Raw genomic sequence first — 17,199 nt, forward strand, 5'->3', positions numbered from 1 at the left:
TACTGCTCCGCATGAAGCTACTCGTGTTCAGCCATCATTGCCGCGTCGTACTTCGCACTTTACTTCGAACCATGAACGCTCTGGAGGCGCACAAGTTGGCATGGAACATACGTTATTGCTGAGGCTCAGCGGCGAGGCGGCGAGCCCGGCAGCTCTATTCCTGGTCGACAACCTTACCGTACACCACAGAGTACGAACAAGACGCCCGATACACGTTTGCAGTAGCGATTACATAATTGGTGCTTGCGAAGAGAGCACATGGTTGTTCGGGTAGCTGCTGCAGCTGCAGGCAGATGCACATGCAAATGACCAGTGGCGTAGCTGCAACGATCCGCTAGCACCTGCTTGATCGTCAGCTGGCCCCAGGCTGCTATCATATCTGCGGTCTCTGCCTCTGCGGCCCGGCGCAGGCAACCGGCCGCGGCCTAGCAGATGGTCAACCAAAGTCGATGACAATGCACAGTATGAAACAGGCATGGTGACAACACGGAGGTTGATCACACGACAAACTCGGGGATCGGTAGGCATGCCGAGCCGTTGGGGTCGGGGCGATGTTCTGACTTGGTCGTTCGTGTATTGCGCAAGTCGCTGCATGTCAACAACGATGTCTCAGGTATGTTTGCGAGCTGGCTTGGGGGCTGAGATTGGTGACGTCTCCGAAAACAGGTCCCGCGTCTGATCATCTTGGAAGGGCAACAGCGAATGCATGAAGCTGATTGGCAGTCCTTGCTGATGACCCATGTCGGACCTTAGCTGTCGATCAAGCCCTGGCTCCGCTTCAGCTTGCATTGTCGTTGGTCTGACTTTCTTGGAGAGGTCATGGGCGGCAATACGATGAGCAGTGTCGATAGGCAATGGTGGGAGAAGTCGCCTAGCTCTTTGCGCGGCCTTGAAGTGGTCCAAGCTATACTGCGCTTGTTGCTTCAAGAAAGCACCCCGTCACCAGGGCAGTGAAAGGTGGTCATGATATAGAAGCTGTACCTTTGTATCGGTATCGGCTATCATGCCCGTCTAATGCTTAGAGATGGGGTGCATACTCAGCAATCATGCACGTGGCTCCCTGATGGATGCTGCATGAGAGTGGTTCCCTTCACCGCCATACCGCGACAAGTCGAAAGATACCGAAGCCGTCTGATGGAACCCAGGCATTCACAAAGTCGTCTCGCACTTCCTGCCGCGTTGGTGTCCAGGTAAACAGCGATGCCGTCCATATCGGCCCGCTCGAACGGCCATGCCGTGAGCGCAGACGCGGCTCCGCGGCCGCGATGCCACTCGAGTGTGCCAAGGTTGCCGAGTACTAAGAAAAAGTAGGTAAGTATTTGACATCTTGTAGGCCATGCCACTCCATGACCACGATCTCTTACAGTAGTGCCGTCTTCCTCTCAATGCCTCGCCTCGCAATTGCGTAATCATATCCTTGAAATCGATCACAAGGTCCTGATTCATGCCCGGCAATAGTTTCGAGCGATATTCTTCCGTTGCGCGCTTTTGCTCCTATCACATCTTGCGGTCAATGAAGTCATCTATTAGACTTTAATGTTCGTCTGAAACATTCGGATCTGGCTCAGAAACGACCTCATCGTGAGCAGCAGGCAGCTCCCATTGTGCGTAGCTTACGATTTCGCCCATCTCCTCGTCGCGAGCAATGATCCAGGTCTGATTCGGCTTTTTGATGTTCACTGCAATCTTCTCGGTCATGTCGACTTCCAGGATTGCTGGATCAATAGTGCCCAGTTGCAGGCGCCTATACCTGTTAGATTTCTCCTCCGGCGTAGTATGAGTTCTGTCACGTTGCGAAACCGGTGAAAGAACGGGAGCTGTACATTAGAGTTTCAGTGCCACCACTCAATAGTACCTTTGCAATAGCTGCCGCATCGTCAGGCGTGGCTTTCGCTATCGTGAAAGGCATTGCTGTGATGATTTACCAGCGGCGATGGCTTTGCAGCGAGACAAAGATGACATCGTGCAACTCATATCTGGTATGCATGCGATAAGATGTCGCCGCCACATGTTATGCGAGATGCATTACTGTTGCACAGGATGTTGTTCCTGCTCGCGTCGCAGCCGAGGTGTAAAAGTCCGATGCCAAGACTCATGAGAATTCAGGGTCCATTGCACAGCCTCGCCCTCTCAGTTGCTGCGAGCACAAAAATGGCAAAAAGATTGCACCCGACGTGGGACTGCAAACACAGTTAGAGTGAGAAGTGAATAACACGATTGAATAACTTTCCTCGAACCCACAACCTCCAGATTTTACTTCTTCGGCCAAGGTCGTGACCGTCAGGGAAATTTCTCGCCCCAACTCCACTCCCAAGGCCCAATATGGTACAGAATACCGCATTAGAAGTCTGGCGCGCTCTATTGATCGTTAGTGACGCCCTGGTACTGCTCAATGGTATGATCCTTACACCATTGCGCCAGCCGGGCCAAGTTGTGCAGTGCAACAGGTGCGGCTGTTGCCGGCAGGTGCTTGCTGGCTGAATATAAAGCTTGTCATAAAGAGCTCCGCTTCTACTCGAAAGTAGTTGAGCGTCTTGACTTGTTCTCCAGTCCTCTCACTCCTCCATAGTGTGGTTCTGAGGTGCTGAGCTTCCGATGGCGTGACAATCGGTCGATGATTTCGTTATGAATGTAGAATTTGCCGGTACGCCAGGCCCGTCACGGCATTTACAGACCACTACATGAAGTACTGGATGCTAGGGTCCAGATATATGTGCTGCTGTATGGTCCTTGAGCAGCCAAATTCTAAGGCCATAGTCGCAAGCACACAGGCAGACATCAGTCGCTGCAAGAGTAGGCCACATCGATAGTTGAAAGTGTTTGACATAATACTTATCATTTCCAGGACGCAGGATGGTGCTCAAAGCGATCGAGGGAGCTCAAGATTAATAGATACCAGATGCAATGTTGCACAGCAGATGAGAGATGGATCGGTCTGTTCCTCACCACGTCGCTTGAGGCAGAGGGAGTTGTGTTGCCCGGAACCGCGAAGGGCTTCTCGCTTTGCATTGCTTTGCCATGAAAGCGGCATCGATGTTGGAGTGGGGGCGCATTTCGGCTGCTGTCTGCTAGAAATTTGACTTGCTCAAGACTTTGCCTTGCAAGAAAATAGTATCGATGTGGAAGTCGGGGCGCATTTCGACTGATCCCTCCTAAAGTTACAGTCAGCCCAAAGTCGGTGGACGGAAGCCCAATGATCGCACGGTCCAGTTGGAAGCCCGATCATGGCAGTCCAGTAGGCATGTGATGCTCGGAAGTGAAGCGTCTGATCATGAGCTTCACAAGAATACCCCTATCACCAAACCTCACTACTTCTACCACCTCACATCCACGACCTCAACACCATCCACACACCACACCACACAGTATACCACCCTCATCACAGCCATGTCTTCCAAGCACCGCAAGAGAGAATCAGGCAGAGCTCCGCGCATTCCACCGTTAGACCCCGAAGAGGTCCAGATATTAAGCAGGGTCGAGTACGACAAAGGGAGACTAGATGCTTTCTTGCGCACTCTCCAGAAGTATCCGATGGATGGACCAGCTTGGAGCAACGCTGTACAATGCACATACCAGCTCCTGAGACGCATGCACGTCGCAGGAGGTAAGACTGGGCTCAAATTTGTGCCACGCAAATTACGCTAAACTGCTGCGCAGAAGAAAACATCGCCAAGATCGGCGGTGTCCTCGCAGCGAACCAGAAGATCATTGCAGATCCAGAGTTCCATTCCTTACTCCGCACGATCGAGACCAGGCGTCAATGCCCCGGCTTCGCAGACGCTGTTGAGAAAGCCACTACCAATCCGGGTGGTAAGGCTGCGTTGGCCGAGCTCAGCAAGTATCTCACCGCGGTGAGGCACGCCATGGACAAGAATGCTGGTGGGTTGCCCCTTATTCGCAAAATGCGTGACGCTTTTCTGACCTGGTCACAGCTTTCTTCGAGTGTTACTTGATTTGCCTGGCGCCAGATCTGAGCCCCATCGACCGTCCTCCGCCCCGTACCGGTATCAGGGGTTTGATGGGGGAGTTGACTCGGAAGGAAGTAGCCAAAGGGCGGAAAAGGCCAGGAAAGAGAGGTGGGCTGCGATGATAGCGAAGCTGAAGCAGGAAGAAAGCAGTTCAGAAGACTTCAACGACGAGGTGCGCTATCTCGGCAATGCTCCGGGTGAGCTGCACAGTGAGTGTTCCTCCAAGAGATGAATCGTATACATCTTTCGCTGATATGTTCCCGTAGTCGCTCCTGACGAGGTCCGCCACCCAGATAGCCCACCGCCATTCCCAAAAAGCGTAGATGAGAGCTACGAAGGAACCGAAGGTAATGCCAATCCGCACGCAACAGGGAAAAGGCGGCACGCAAATCTCTAACACTGCTGTAGGATCGGAGCATTGCAAATCCAAGGGTCGAGATGTGTACGAGTCGACGCTCGAGAAGTTTGAGGACCTTGATATGAATGTCCCAAGAATTGAGGGCCTGAGGCAAATGATCTCCCGTATTACGGTGCGCCTGATGCACCGAAGTAGGGCGATGGAGAACTGACGGAGGTCAAGAAGCGCTGGGATGCAGGGGGCGGTCTCGGCCGGAAGAGTGATTGTGATGCAGATGACTAGGTCTCATGAGTACGGACTCCCGATTGCGGCATCAGGAAGAAAGTAATGGTCCCGGAGTCCCGCCTGAGGCTTCGTTGATGATATGTATCTAGGGAGCAATGTTCATCAACAAGCTCTGAGCGTTTCAGGAAAGCGCGACGGGTTTCTGTCTCCAGATCCTGGTCCCCTTGAGATGCTACTATTTATGATTTCCCGCGATCTGGACCTGGAGATCAAGTTGTTCGTCCATGGCATCGGCCGTTCCGCCCGTCCACAGACCAGAAGTAACGGCGAATGCTCCCAGATGAGCCTCACTTGGCACATACTTCGTGATGCGTCTGTCACATGTGAGGCCTCACTTCGTCTCATAAGAAGCTTCCAGAATTACGAACTCACCAACACCAACACCTCCATCTTTCATCGACACTTCGTTCAACCCTCTCCAAGCAACCTTCCTCATCAACCTCACAACCAACGACAACCTCCTGAAATTGCGTCACGCCTTTTCAGCAGCCACCCTCACTACCTCACACAGCTGAACTCGCGATGGCTGATGACGATGGACATGAGGAGAGGAATCCGGGCCTCCGTGCGCGCTGTGGTGAGGTTTGGGAGACGATCGATGAGATCATCGTCGATACCGATCACGACAGCGTAGCCCACACCCATCTCGTTTATGCGATTCACTATATCCAGAAGACCTTGGATGAGCTCCGCGGTACGATCTTGCCCGCACGAAGCTGGGAACACTGTTGCTGACGCTTGTTCTAGAAGGTCCTGTCGTGGAGTCCAACTTGGATCCTCCCGCGCCACCAGTGTCGGACAAGGAGGGTGAAGATGCTGCAGGTAAAATTTACGATTACGCCCAAAATGCGGCACGCAAATCTGACGATGCCTCAGGATCAAAGGGAAGTGAGGTTGGAGATCCGGGCCCTGACGACTTCTCCGCAGATGACTCCGACGACATCGACATGGACGAGCCGACCAACGGCTCCCTGGAGGATAGTGGTGACGGTCTCATCGAGACGAAGTAGCATTGGGAGGCGAACATTCGGTGTGGATAGGAAGAGTATCGATGAGAAGTGAGGCTTACCTATCTGATGGTTAGCAGAGGAAGCACACGGCAGGAAGCCTCGAAGGTCTGGTGGGTGAGACGTGTCTAGAGAGCAGTCTTCATGACAGACTGAGATCGTCGGAAATGCGGGACGGTTTTTTGCATTCACTCAATGGCTTGATGAGGTACAGCTTCCAAATGTGATGCGTTGGGAGCAGCATCTAGCCTGGAATGCGGTTCGATGCGCTCTGAGCCTTCAGTCTCTTGCCGACTTCCATGTAAGTCAGTCAAGCTCTCGTGAGCTCAAGCATTTTCAGCGCACCAGAGGGATGGCACGCTGTTGTCGGACCCATAAAGTGGTCCATGTTATCGCAGCAATGGAATGAGAGAAAGAACCCGTGCATTCTTGGTCGACATGCTTATTGCCTCAATCCCGTGCTGACCTCTGGAACGAAGTCGATGAAGCGAGTGCGCTTCAAGGCCCAGACAGTGCTCTGGCCCAACCAATGCTGCTTTTGCGGTTGGGCATCTCACTTTTGAAGTCGAAGACACGAAGCGCCGGACGGCGCGGCTTGATTTTTGTGCTGGTGAATCAGTCATTCGCACCTCAATCTTTCCAGGGGGCCTCCATAAGGTTGACAAACTTCCTGCATTCTCTGTAGCATGTTATCAGTACCCGAACGCCTCGCTAGCAACGCAAAATGAGCTGATATCGAAGGCAGATTGCTAGACTTAGTCGCTGTCCGGCTCGTCCAGTGCTTCGTCTCTCAATTCGCCACGCTCGTCGTCGTCATCATCTTCTGGCTCCTGCTCTTCGAGAGCGTCCTCCATGGTCTGATCTTCGTCGTCTTCGTCTTCAACATCATCATCCGCCGCTTCTTCGTCGTCGTTGGCGTCAGCATCTTGGTCGTCCGCCATGTCTTCGTCATCGGCATCATCTGCGCCAGGAGCCATTGCAACGCCGGCATCGCCTTTGAGCTTCTTGACAGGTCTTTCACCATCCTCGATATCAGCGTGGCCGTTGGCAGTGCCGTTTGCGCCAGGGACCACTTCGCCGTCCTTTGATGCAACACCACTCGCTGCGCCTTCTGCATCGCCTTCGCCCTCCGGAGGAGCGTCTTTGGCTTTCTCTTCCTTAACTTTCCGCCTGTACGTATTACGCTTGTCGCATTGGATCTCGTTGTACTCTGCATAGTGGTCAGTATAACCATCACTCGGGATCATGGTTGATGTGTAGCGCTACGGCACCCACGAACTGCACCTACTCTTCAACTGAGCCTCTACGACGGGCAGAAAGTTCTCCAGCTCAGCATCTTTGAGCGCAGCCATGACGTCCTGGGGTGAGATTGTCTTCTTGCCACTGGCTTGTGCATTGTCGTTCGAGCTAGATTCCGTCAGTAAGAATGGATGTCAAGGAAGGTACTCGATCGCGACAGGCAATTCAATCGAGAAGACATACTTGGCTGCGAGATAGCTCACAAAGACAGTTGCGCTCTTGTGCAGCGCTAATAGCGCGTCCTTGTGTATTTGCGTGTTGGCTGGGAGGTTGCCCTTGGCGATTCGCTGTATCATGGACTTCGGTAGGCTCAAATCCTGGACGTTGTTAGCTAGTTGGTAGGGCACGGGTGTCCTTTTGCTAATGCCGTGCCTCAACACTCAGACCGTCCTTCTCCTTGGGCTGCCGCGCAGGCGTTGTCTCCGCTACCTCCTCCGGGCCATTTGACGTGGTCGACACGTTGCTCTTGCGTCCCGGCATGTTGAGTCGTATGTTCTGCGAGAGCTGACAGTGGCACACTTTGCTTCGATGGAGACTCGATGACTTGAGGGAAGATGCGATATGTTCTTGAAAGGGGATGTCTAAAATTCAATGGAAGGAGGTGCCACGTGAGACGCGCAGAGCGTTGCGGTTTCGTGGCAAGGAAAGAGGTCCGTGCGGTCCCACCACTTTCCCGCGCTTTCTGTTTCTTCTACCACGACAAGCTGTTCCTCATCTTCCATCGACAACATGACCACAGCCCATTCACGCTGCTCGCCGATAGTGATCTCCTGTCCTGGTATACATGGCCATGGCCATAATTCGCTCGGAAACCATGCTTCTCAAGCTGCAACGACGGCGTTGTGCGACCGCTGGCCACATGGAGTGATGAGCAACCATCTTTAAAGAAAAATCCGTCTTCGTCGACAGCTGTCTACAGCTCGAACTTACTGATCACTGTCCCTAGCACTTGGCTCCGAGATGGCAGCACCATCCTTGCCGGTACGGCATTGTGCAGAACAATCCACGAGAAAATGGAGCAGAAAGCAGCACCCTATCAAGCAAGCTGCCCTGGTCACCAAGGATGAGGTTCGAGGCTTTCATCGACCAGCTTCAGAGATTCGTACCAACCTGGCAACGACGATGTGGCTTCTTGCAGAATCCGCTTCGAAGATCTACCACCTGAGGTTCATCGCTTGATCTACTCCTACGCTGCCGAGAACTGCGATCCTATATCACCGATTGTCAAAGAATCTGCGGCAGCAGCATTCTCACCCATAGCTCAATATATCGAGACTGGGCTGCCGATTTTGCATCAGGTCTTTCCAAGCCTCAAAGACCTTGCCACCAGGCTCCCCAAGTACTACTCGTCGCAGGTCTTTCAGTTCGATCTTCGTGATGAGGTATGTGGCAGACCTGCAGCCATAGATTGTATCGCCTCAATTGCGATGCCGCGACAGCTAACCTTGTTCCTGTAGCACGGGCTCTCGAATTCGTGGCGATGGATCGACGAACGTTTCGAAGAAGTTTCGGCAGCAAGGACAATCAGCCTGTATCACTATACCTGGTACCACAGCTCTTCAGACTACTGCTGGTCATACGTGCCCGACGCGACAGTTTTGACATTGACATCTTCCGGCCACATCAGACTCAAGAGAGCCAGCCAACAGCTTGATCCGGACTCCTGTGTTTGTGCCATTGCTGATCTGGTCGCTGCCCAGTTTCCCGACTGGAAGGCGAAAGAGCAATGGACCTTGCTTGACTTTATCGCAGCTTTACGCCAAGATAGAGACCCGCTCATCGATGCGGTCGCGAAGTTCATCGATGTCCTCCAGGAGCACGAGGAGAAGTTTCAGAAACTCGAAGCTGGTCGGCAACCATGCCCTGCACGTGGAAAGCAGATAATCTTCCTCCGCACAACCTGCAATCTCAACTGAAGAATTGCGTGACGGTTTCCATGGTCTCAAGGAGGAGAACTTGCGGGCGTTGCTTACCATTGCTGCATCTGTTGGTCGAGTGCGAATGTACGCAAAGTTACCACCATGTCGGGTCTCCTAGACAGAGATGCATCTACAGATAAGACCAGGACGATGGTCTTACCTTGCGATCTTCATCTCGCCTTGGAGCAGGTGGGACGTTTTACGGAGTAGTGAAGGGTCATGCTCAACATGTCAAAACTGTCTTACGATGAGTTGGAGGCCTACACATGTGGCTACTATAGCTACGAACCAGCACCAGACAGAAAACATGTCCTGTCAACCTCTCCAGACGGCCAGTTCACCGAGGACAGGAGACCCTCTGTGCCCAAACTATGGCTAGCGCCGTACAAATCACGGTTTCGAGAACGATTCACGCCATGCTCGAGCGAAGACGAAGCCGACTATGAGACTTCACCAGAAGACGCCGAATCAGAATACGAAGACTGCCTTCCAGTACCACCCAAGAGCGAGCTGCGAAACAATGGCCTAGGAATTCCTCACAACAAGAACCGCGAAGTGCGAATCATTGATAGTATCCTTCATGGTGGCGACGAGGAAGTCGATGGCGTTGATGTTAACATTGACCTTTCCCTGATCGACGGCTCTTGTGGAATGGTTGGATCACGTCGCCCCGCCGGACTACCACCAGTGCCCCCGAAGAGCCCGAAACGACAGTCGTTGGTGATGGAGAAGGATGTCAGGATAAGGCAAGACTCAAGCCTTGACCCCAGCTATGACTCCGACTTTGATCCCAGCTTGATGGTGGCTCCCCTGAACATAGTCAAGAAACGAAGCAACAACGAGTCCAGCAGCGAGACACTGGTCTCTAGCTCCACTGTCGATGTCGCTCGCTCATCTCCAAAGTCCGTTACACCACCAGAGCACAGCGACTCCAGCCCAAGCCATACTACCGAACTACCCAAAGAACCTACCTGCTCTTCCAGACGTGTGGGCCCCGCGAGATTACGTGGCCATTTCGCGGCTTTCTCGTTCGAAGAAGACGATGCAGACGACGAAGGCTGTATGAATTTTGGGCGCAGACAATTCGCCAATGGTCTCTATGCCGACGCAGAGAGGCGCCGCGCTAGCGGTGACCGACATTTCCAGCTCAACCAGAAGTCCCGAGTTAAGTCGACTGCGCAGCAGGACTCCGATGGCAACTTCGAGACGTCGCGAGCATTACAGCAGGGTAAGCAGAGTCTAGACGACAAGTACTTGATGGATCTGATGCAAGTACACCCAGCTGTCAGGATGGAGGCTTTCAAGAGGAACTTGCATGTACTGCGAGATGGCCCACTCGCAGCTCAATCGGAAAGAAGGAGATCGGGGTATCGGTTTGAGAGTCTTGATGGTCTCGTGGCTGGGAAAGATGATGGTCGACAGGAGAGAATGGTTCTCGAATAGCTTTGAATATACTCCTTGATACTTATCAGCATGGCAAAAAGAACAACACACCATCCATTCAACGGTGACTCAATGGCATAGCGAGCTATCAGGGCTCTATCTGATCACAAGGTTATGCCTTCCTGAGTTGGACCATATCGCCAAAATGTCATGACGGTGTATACCGTCGGACCGATGGTGCTTGTCGAAGTGAGCAGAAATGTATGTGAATACATACGCTCGTTCCTGATCATGAAGCTGGATCACATATGCATGTCAGTGATTGCCAAGTTACCATCAACCTGATCCAAATCTGCCAGACTCGATTTCGATACAGATGGCAAAAAGAACATCATGTCATCCTCGCGGATCTACATCTCTATCAAAACGGCAAAAAGAACAACACACCATCCGTTCAACGGTGACCCTATACAAAAGCCATACGACCATAGCCAAGTCGTGGTCGTAGGGCAGTGCCTTCTCGTCTTGACCCACTTCACCAGAAATCTGGCTTGTAGATCATACGGTTGAGCCAATGGTGCGTTGTCTAACAGATGACGGGCAGAGGTGCATATATAGCCTCACGTAAGTCCGTCACCAGCGCTTGAATTCGTGGCTGATGAGCCAGAGTACGCGGGCCGTGAAAATGCGTCACGCTGTTCTCGACAATCACATGCTTCCAAAAAAACCTCAACTCCTTAACCCTCCCCCGCTATTCTCCCCCCTAATCCCCACTCAAACTCCTCTCCATCCTCCTCCTAATCTCCGCAACCGCCTCATGCCCCCTAGGTCCCACATCGCCCCTCTTCATAGTCACCCTCTCATCCTCCCCACTTTCCACACGTTCGCAAAGCTCCTCCGGATCAAAATCCACACCGAAAGAATTCTCCGCAATTCAGGACTGTTCATGAACGCAGTGGCTTCCTCGGCAGTCTCGAAGTTGTCGACTTGAGTTTCGATTTGATTGCCGTCCGGGTCGCGGTAGTAGAGGGATGTTGTTGGGCCGTGGTTCTGGAACAAGTTAGTTAGAAGAGGGGGGTGAGAGGGGGGTGAGAGGGGGGAGGACAAGACGTACGACACACCACCCTGGCGTAATGCCTAGGGCTTGACGTTGTTCGTATGCGGTGCAGAGATCCCGCAGAGTATCGAAGCTAAAGGCGATGTGTTCGAGGCCGCAGTGCTTCTCATCGTTCTTCTCCAAACCAGGGATGTTGAGCAGAGCGATCCGATGGTGTTCATCGTCGTAGGCCAGGAAGGCGAGCATTTCGTTCTCATAGGCGGTATGAGCGCCGAGGAAATTCTGGTAGTATGAGACCATTTTGGGGAGGTTGGAGGTGCGGATGACGATGTGGGCTAGGTTGGAAGGGGAGAGGACTTTGGAGGTTGTGCCGTTTGTTAAAGTCATGGTTGGTTGCTGTTTGTTCTGGTTTGAATTGAAGGTAAGTCTGGGCTTTCGATGAGGTGCTGTTGATATATATGTGCATACCAGCTGTCCACGAAGTAAGCATACCAACACAGATGAAGCTGGGCCAGAAAGTTGTGCCAAGGTCGATCAAATCCTTCCGAATCTGGACATGGTTTCGCACATGTCGTGCTACGTACGGCAGTATGTCAGCAAGTTGATCAGTAACCAGCATTGTGCTACATTGACGTTGGTACATCTCCGCAACGCGCGCGGCTGTAGGTTTGGTTGTTTAGCGGTGCTCTGGCAATAGTCAGGGCTTCCGTCATTCGAGGTATTGAGGTCTCTCGGAGGGCTCTTCGCAGTGCGTGACCGCGTAATAGTGACGATCTGCTGAAGCGGTGATTCGGACTCGAATTGCATATGATGGATTTTTCGGGCCCGGAAACTGCTACGAAAATCAGGGTATCATGAAATGGACTGTCCTCCGCCATTCTTGCTCATCCAGTCTGTCGGCATTACGAGTCGAATCATAGTCCGACTCTTCCCAATCTATCGCATGCTGACGAATTCCTTGATCGTCCATTCAATGGCTCTCGCCACCTCGGTGCCATTGCTCCAAACTTGATCGTGTTTCCCTTTCAGCTCGATGAGTTTTCCTCTGCGATTTCCAGAATCTCCAAAGCCTTGTGATGATAGAGCCTTCATCATGAGTTCTGGCTGGTCCCACTCTACAAGCTCATCCTCGTGAGAATGCGCTACCACTGCAAGCTTGCCATCTTGCCAGCTGCTCTTGTAGTCGGCATTTGTGGGACTCGCTGCGGCCCAGTTCGTTGCGTTTGGTCCGAAAGCGCTTTCTACAAAGTTGTGATAGATGGGCTGCTTGAGATCATCATGATATTTCACCAACGCCGGCAGATCGTATAGGCCTTCGATCCCGAGCACGGCGAGCGGTGGCATGACATTCATCTCCAAACCATAGGTCGATTCGTACTGCGATCTCCAATAGCGTTTCATGGCCACCTGAAAGGCCAGAAAGGCTCCACAAGAGTGGCCGACCAGTATGTACCGGTCCTCAAAGCGATAGGTTTCCTGAAGATGCAGAATTGCAGACAAGACATCGTTGATATGATCGGGATGTTGAGCATTTCGGGCCGGGTCTGCCGGATTTGAGGGATTTGTCGGATGAGCTGGTGCTGGTGACAGACGGTAGTTGATTGAGGCATAGCCTCCAACATGATCCGCTATCGAGGAGTTCAGCAGTATATCCTGAGCCTTATCAAAGGTCGATGCCGTCTGCTCCGGGTCAAACCACGCGCCTCCATGTATGTAGACGATCCATATGCGGTGGCGTTTATTGTCGGTCGATCGCGGTATGCAGGTCTGGAGAGTGTTGAGATTGGAGTCGCCGCTGTATCGGATGTCCTTCCTGAACTGCGGCCATTCATCGCCGGTGGGCGTGGCAGGCATGTCTGCGTTGGCAATGCCGTCGATTCGATTCTGTGAGCTCGATGTGCCGCCTCGCCAACGCGCTGCACTGAGTCAAGGTGCAGATTTTGGCTTTGCGCGTATCTTTTGGTGGGGAGTGCAGAGAAGGAGTGTGCGATATGGGAGCAGCGCGTGGACGGGAGACGACAGAAGGATTTTGACACGAAACAGACGAAAGGGATTGGATCTAGACGGGGCCAATGCGGTATGCCGTGGGCGTGGGCTCGTGTCTGACCTTTACGGACAACAAGACAAGCAACGGGCGCAACGCGAAAAGACAACCGTATCCGTCGTACCTTGACGCTAGGCGAAGGTTTTCATGCAAGCGTGCCTTTCCCGCCGATAAACTGCAGGTGCGTGTGGGAACATGCTGCACGCGAGCGACTGCGACAGAGACGCTCGCTGGCAGGAGATTGCTGAAATTAAATGGACGCAGACGTGGTCGGGTCTGGACTCGTCATTTCCAACGCCAGCCCTTCCCAGGATGATGCGTGCCGAGTTGAAAGATTTATCCCTGCTGCTGAAGTGACAGGGAGCCCGAGCCCATCCACGCGTCATACGGACCAAAGCGCCCACCTCCACCAAAAAACAACACCACATCTTCAATCGTGTTTTCTTTATCCAAAATCAGGCCCATTGCAACCAGCAAATTTATATACGTATCTGGATACATCACTGAACAAATTGTCGTGCTTGGATTGGCTATATGTGGTGTTGTTGTCGCATGCTACCGTCGCACACTTTTCGCCTGTTTCTTGGATTGGAGAAGCTACTGCAAGATGACCAAACACCTTTCAACGCCTCAAAAGAATCAGATAGTAGGAGCCTATCACTACTGCAGACTTAAGGGCATCAAGTGCTCGCAAAGAGACCTTGTTAAGACCTTCAAACCGCTCTTCGCACCCACAAGGCATCAGGTGCGCAATGCTCTGGACACTGCAGGCTCAAGACAGCCATATCACCTTCCAGAACCTCCACCTTCCGGACCAGATCAGCTCTTATCCAAGGAGGACTTGGACCGGTGTGAACGGCTGCTTGAGAACTACCACAGCAGGGGTCAGAAGAACGCAGTAGATACACATTGTGACTATAGACGCAGCAGAATGAAGAACAAGGTGGTGTGGATGTGAATAGAGAGATAGAACAACACCTTCAGAAATGAACATAATCCCACCAGTTGTTTTGGGCGGTTTGGTCAGTGTGGAGCGTGCCATCTTCGCATTGGGCGCTAATGGTGGGACACTGCGAGTCTGCGGCCACAGCCCACATGCACCTGCCGCCCAACGCTGTTGCGTCATCGCCTGCCTTGAAACACGAGCGCTCCTGCCTCCGCGACGTGCCTTCTTTTGGGCAAGCACGCAGCGGATAAGTGCCATCTGGCATCTGCTACCGCGCTGTACCAAGCAGCTACTGCCCTCCGCTACCTCCTACCACTACACCACATCTTGGCTGTTGCGCCATTCCGACCCGAGCAACTGCCAAACGACAGTCATACTCACCACACGACGGCTGAGCGCGACGAGGGTTCCTTACTCACGAGCGCCTTCGAGACTTCGAGTGAGGCGCTGCTGGCCCCACCACACCCAAAGGCACCACACTTCAGGCCTCCATCTGTGATCCACTGAACCTCCATCATCATCCGCCGAAACTCACAGCCACCTACAGAACTCAAACCCTCACTTTTATCCGCCTAGCTCACCATCACCACACAACACATCGACAACTTCTGTTTCATTGCTGCACACACTACTTCTTGCATTAATCACCACCCTCACCGCTCAACATGAGCACCTACCACGGCTACGACGACGACTACGACGAGCCGCGGCGTTACCGCAACGTGAGTTGATCATCTTGCACCCCACCACCAATGTCTCACATACTGACTTCCGTCCCAAGGTTCGCACCCGACCACGTGAGAGAGACGAGCCGGATTATGTCCGCGAGGAGACGTACATCGAGCGCGGCAAAGGCCCAGGACCACGCCATGGAGAGCTTGTCTACCGCGGACGAGAAGATAGCGTCGAGGACATCCCGCGTGACTTCCCACCTCCAGGCCGCAGCGGTGGTTCTCGATACAGCGCGTACGACGACCGTCGTGGCAAGAGCGTAGGCGGCGGCAGATCAAGATACTCCGACGACTATGACGACGACCGATACACCGACTATGCTGCACCAGCTGCTGCAGGTGCTGCCGGCTACGCAGCTGGACGTCGTGACCGCAGCCGCCATCGAGGACACCGCGATGATCGAGACTACGACTCGGAGTACTCTGACTCACCACCACCACGTCGCAAAGAACCAGAGCGCAAGAAGTCAGGCATTGGCGAGACACTCGAAAGCCTTGGACTAGGAGGTCTCGTTGGTGGACTCGTCGGAGGTGCCAACAAGAAAGATGGCTCTCGTGCCGGCTCTCGCGGTGGACGATCTCGTTCTCGTGCAGGCAGCCGCCGAGGTGGATACGACTCAGACGACAGTCGCAGCCGCTCTCGAGGCCCCGATGGCAAGAAGAGGACCGAGAGGAAGTGGGCACAAGCAGCTCAGGCAGCTCTCGTTGCTGGTGCAGTCGAAGCTTTCCGTTCTCGCAAGGAGCCCGGCCCATGGTCTGGAGACAAGGGCAAGCGCATCGCGACTGCAGCACTCGGAGCTGGTGGCATTGACGGTATGATTGGCCGCGACCCTGATAAGAAGACCAAGCGCCATCTTGCCGAAGCTGTCGTCGGTGGTCTTGCAGCTAGTCGTCTTGCCAATGGTGCGCGCTCCAATTCACGCGGCCGTGGTGGTCTCGACTCTCGCAGTGTCTCTCCTGACAGTCGCGCTCCACGTTCCCGCAGCCGCAGCATCATCGACCGTTTCCGAGGCCGCTCACAATCTCGAGGACGACCAGGAGAGGAAGGCGGAGGAGGCGCTGGAAACGCGTTGAAGGGTTTGGTGGGAGCTGGAGCCGTGGCTGCCGCTGGCAAGGCCATCTACGACCGTGTGCGTTCCAAGTCCCGTAAGAGGCGCTCACCCTCAAACTCTAGCGCAGACTCGTATGTGCCCTCCCGCACCCGTCAGCGAGACAGGCGTCGCTCACCGAATTCAGATACCGGCAATACTCGCCGGACCGACGAAGCTTCAGGTCGAGAAGTCGCTCGCGGTACTAGATCGAATGCTGGGGCGGCAGCCGGCGCAGGTGCCGCTGCAAGTGCCTTGACCACGAGAGGCAACGGCGGCGGTAACGACAAATTCAATGACAACCACGTCTCCAGCGACAGTAGCAGCACAACAGATATGGAAAAGACCAGAAAACACATGCGAGGAAAAGAACTCATTACAGCGGGACTTGCGACTGTGGCAACTATTCATGCGGCACATGGTGTTTACTCAAGCATGGAAGCTCACGAGAAGCGACATCGGCTGGTGGCAGAGGGTGAAATGTCTCCTGAAGAAGCTCGAAAGAAGCAGACGAAGGCGTGGATCCAAGATGCTGCAGCTGTCGGTATTGCCGCGCTGGGTATCAAGGGCGCTTTCTCTGAGTGGAAGGAGATGAACGAGCAGAGGTATGCATTCCTGATTAGCACTCTTATCTTTCTTTTCACTCGTACTGTTTACTGACGATCGCTCCTTCCAGACGCGAAATCCAAGAACTCGAGAAGCGGAAGGCGGCACGCCGCAAGAAGCGCATCGCCCGCCAAAAGCAGGAGGAGCGAGAGAGACACGAACGAATGATGAGCATTTTGGAGAAGAACCCCGGTCTTGCGATGGGTTACAAAATGAACCAAGAAGGCTTTGCCTTGCCTGGCGCAGGTGCTCCTCCTCCTCCTGAACTCAGCGGGAATCCTTATGCTGGTCAGAATGGTGGTTCTCAGCGATACTAGGCGCATTCTGAGGATGTCACTGATGATTCGGCTACGGATTATGAGGATTACCATCATCACTCGAGGAGACGAGGGAGGGGGTAAAACAGACGACAACAGCTTGATTGGTTCATCAGGACTTGAGCAAAACAGTGCATTGAGCGTGGTATGGGGTTTTCGGTTACGATGGATGGTGATGCATGAGATACCCG

The 17,199-nt window shown here is 53.4% G+C and overlaps 10 protein-coding genes across 10 annotated transcripts; 5 read left to right on the forward strand and 5 right to left on the reverse strand.

The window, feature by feature from the left end:
* Positions 1-1,533: 1,533 nt before the first annotated feature.
* Positions 1,534-1,909, reverse strand: CLAFUR5_00284 (uncharacterized protein; the record flags this gene model as incomplete). The annotated part of the gene is made up of 2 exons (XM_047899432.1): positions 1,534-1,744; positions 1,791-1,909. The coding sequence occupies 2 exons, from the start codon at positions 1,907-1,909 to the stop codon at positions 1,534-1,536; spliced, it is 330 nt and encodes a 109-aa protein (XP_047755271.1).
* A 1,478-nt stretch (positions 1,910-3,387) lies between these two features.
* CLAFUR5_00285 (uncharacterized protein) lies at positions 3,388-4,537 on the forward strand (the record flags this gene model as incomplete). The annotated part of the gene is made up of 6 exons (XM_047899433.1): positions 3,388-3,604; positions 3,658-3,879; positions 3,933-4,076; positions 4,127-4,177; positions 4,235-4,315; positions 4,377-4,537. The coding sequence occupies 6 exons, from the start codon at positions 3,388-3,390 to the stop codon at positions 4,535-4,537; spliced, it is 876 nt and encodes a 291-aa protein (XP_047755272.1).
* A 249-nt stretch (positions 4,538-4,786) lies between these two features.
* On the reverse strand, positions 4,787-5,008 carry CLAFUR5_00286 (uncharacterized protein; the record flags this gene model as incomplete). Its single annotated transcript, XM_047899434.1, has 2 exons — positions 4,787-4,925; positions 4,947-5,008. The coding sequence occupies 2 exons, from the start codon at positions 5,006-5,008 to the stop codon at positions 4,787-4,789; spliced, it is 201 nt and encodes a 66-aa protein (XP_047755273.1).
* Positions 5,009-5,133: 125 nt separating this feature from the next.
* On the forward strand, positions 5,134-5,621 carry CLAFUR5_00287 (uncharacterized protein; the record flags this gene model as incomplete). Its single annotated transcript, XM_047899435.1, has 2 exons — positions 5,134-5,305; positions 5,359-5,621. The coding sequence occupies 2 exons, from the start codon at positions 5,134-5,136 to the stop codon at positions 5,619-5,621; spliced, it is 435 nt and encodes a 144-aa protein (XP_047755274.1).
* Positions 5,622-6,373: 752 nt separating this feature from the next.
* On the reverse strand, positions 6,374-7,397 carry CLAFUR5_00288 (DNA polymerase epsilon subunit D; the record flags this gene model as incomplete). The annotated part of the gene is made up of 4 exons (XM_047899436.1): positions 6,374-6,828; positions 6,907-7,025; positions 7,101-7,234; positions 7,290-7,397. 4 exons carry the CDS (start codon positions 7,395-7,397, stop codon positions 6,374-6,376), a joined length of 816 nt encoding a protein of 271 aa, XP_047755275.1.
* A 480-nt stretch (positions 7,398-7,877) lies between these two features.
* CLAFUR5_00289 (uncharacterized protein) lies at positions 7,878-8,833 on the forward strand (the record flags this gene model as incomplete). Its single annotated transcript, XM_047899437.1, has 3 exons — positions 7,878-8,019; positions 8,070-8,299; positions 8,375-8,833. The coding sequence occupies 3 exons, from the start codon at positions 7,878-7,880 to the stop codon at positions 8,831-8,833; spliced, it is 831 nt and encodes a 276-aa protein (XP_047755276.1).
* A 231-nt stretch (positions 8,834-9,064) lies between these two features.
* Positions 9,065-10,279, forward strand: CLAFUR5_20120 (uncharacterized protein; the record flags this gene model as incomplete). The annotated part of the gene is made up of 1 exon (XM_059462957.1): positions 9,065-10,279. The coding sequence occupies one exon, from the start codon at positions 9,065-9,067 to the stop codon at positions 10,277-10,279; it is 1,215 nt and encodes a 404-aa protein (XP_059318850.1).
* A 792-nt stretch (positions 10,280-11,071) lies between these two features.
* Positions 11,072-11,663, reverse strand: CLAFUR5_00290 (Biphenyl-2,3-diol 1,2-dioxygenase 3; the record flags this gene model as incomplete). Its single annotated transcript, XM_047899438.1, has 2 exons — positions 11,072-11,269; positions 11,334-11,663. 2 exons carry the CDS (start codon positions 11,661-11,663, stop codon positions 11,072-11,074), a joined length of 528 nt encoding a protein of 175 aa, XP_047756391.1.
* Positions 11,664-12,212: 549 nt separating this feature from the next.
* On the reverse strand, positions 12,213-13,130 carry CLAFUR5_00291 (Kynurenine formamidase; the record flags this gene model as incomplete). Its single annotated transcript, XM_047899439.1, has 1 exon — positions 12,213-13,130. The coding sequence occupies one exon, from the start codon at positions 13,128-13,130 to the stop codon at positions 12,213-12,215; it is 918 nt and encodes a 305-aa protein (XP_047756390.1).
* Positions 13,131-14,931: 1,801 nt separating this feature from the next.
* CLAFUR5_00292 (uncharacterized protein) lies at positions 14,932-17,008 on the forward strand (the record flags this gene model as incomplete). The annotated part of the gene is made up of 3 exons (XM_047899440.1): positions 14,932-14,988; positions 15,048-16,690; positions 16,762-17,008. The coding sequence occupies 3 exons, from the start codon at positions 14,932-14,934 to the stop codon at positions 17,006-17,008; spliced, it is 1,947 nt and encodes a 648-aa protein (XP_047756389.1).
* Between the last annotated feature and the right edge of the window lie 191 nt (positions 17,009-17,199).

Source organism: Fulvia fulva, chromosome 1, assembly GCF_020509005.1.
Source record: "Fulvia fulva chromosome 1, complete sequence".
NCBI lineage: Eukaryota > Fungi > Ascomycota > Dothideomycetes > Mycosphaerellales > Mycosphaerellaceae > Fulvia > Fulvia fulva.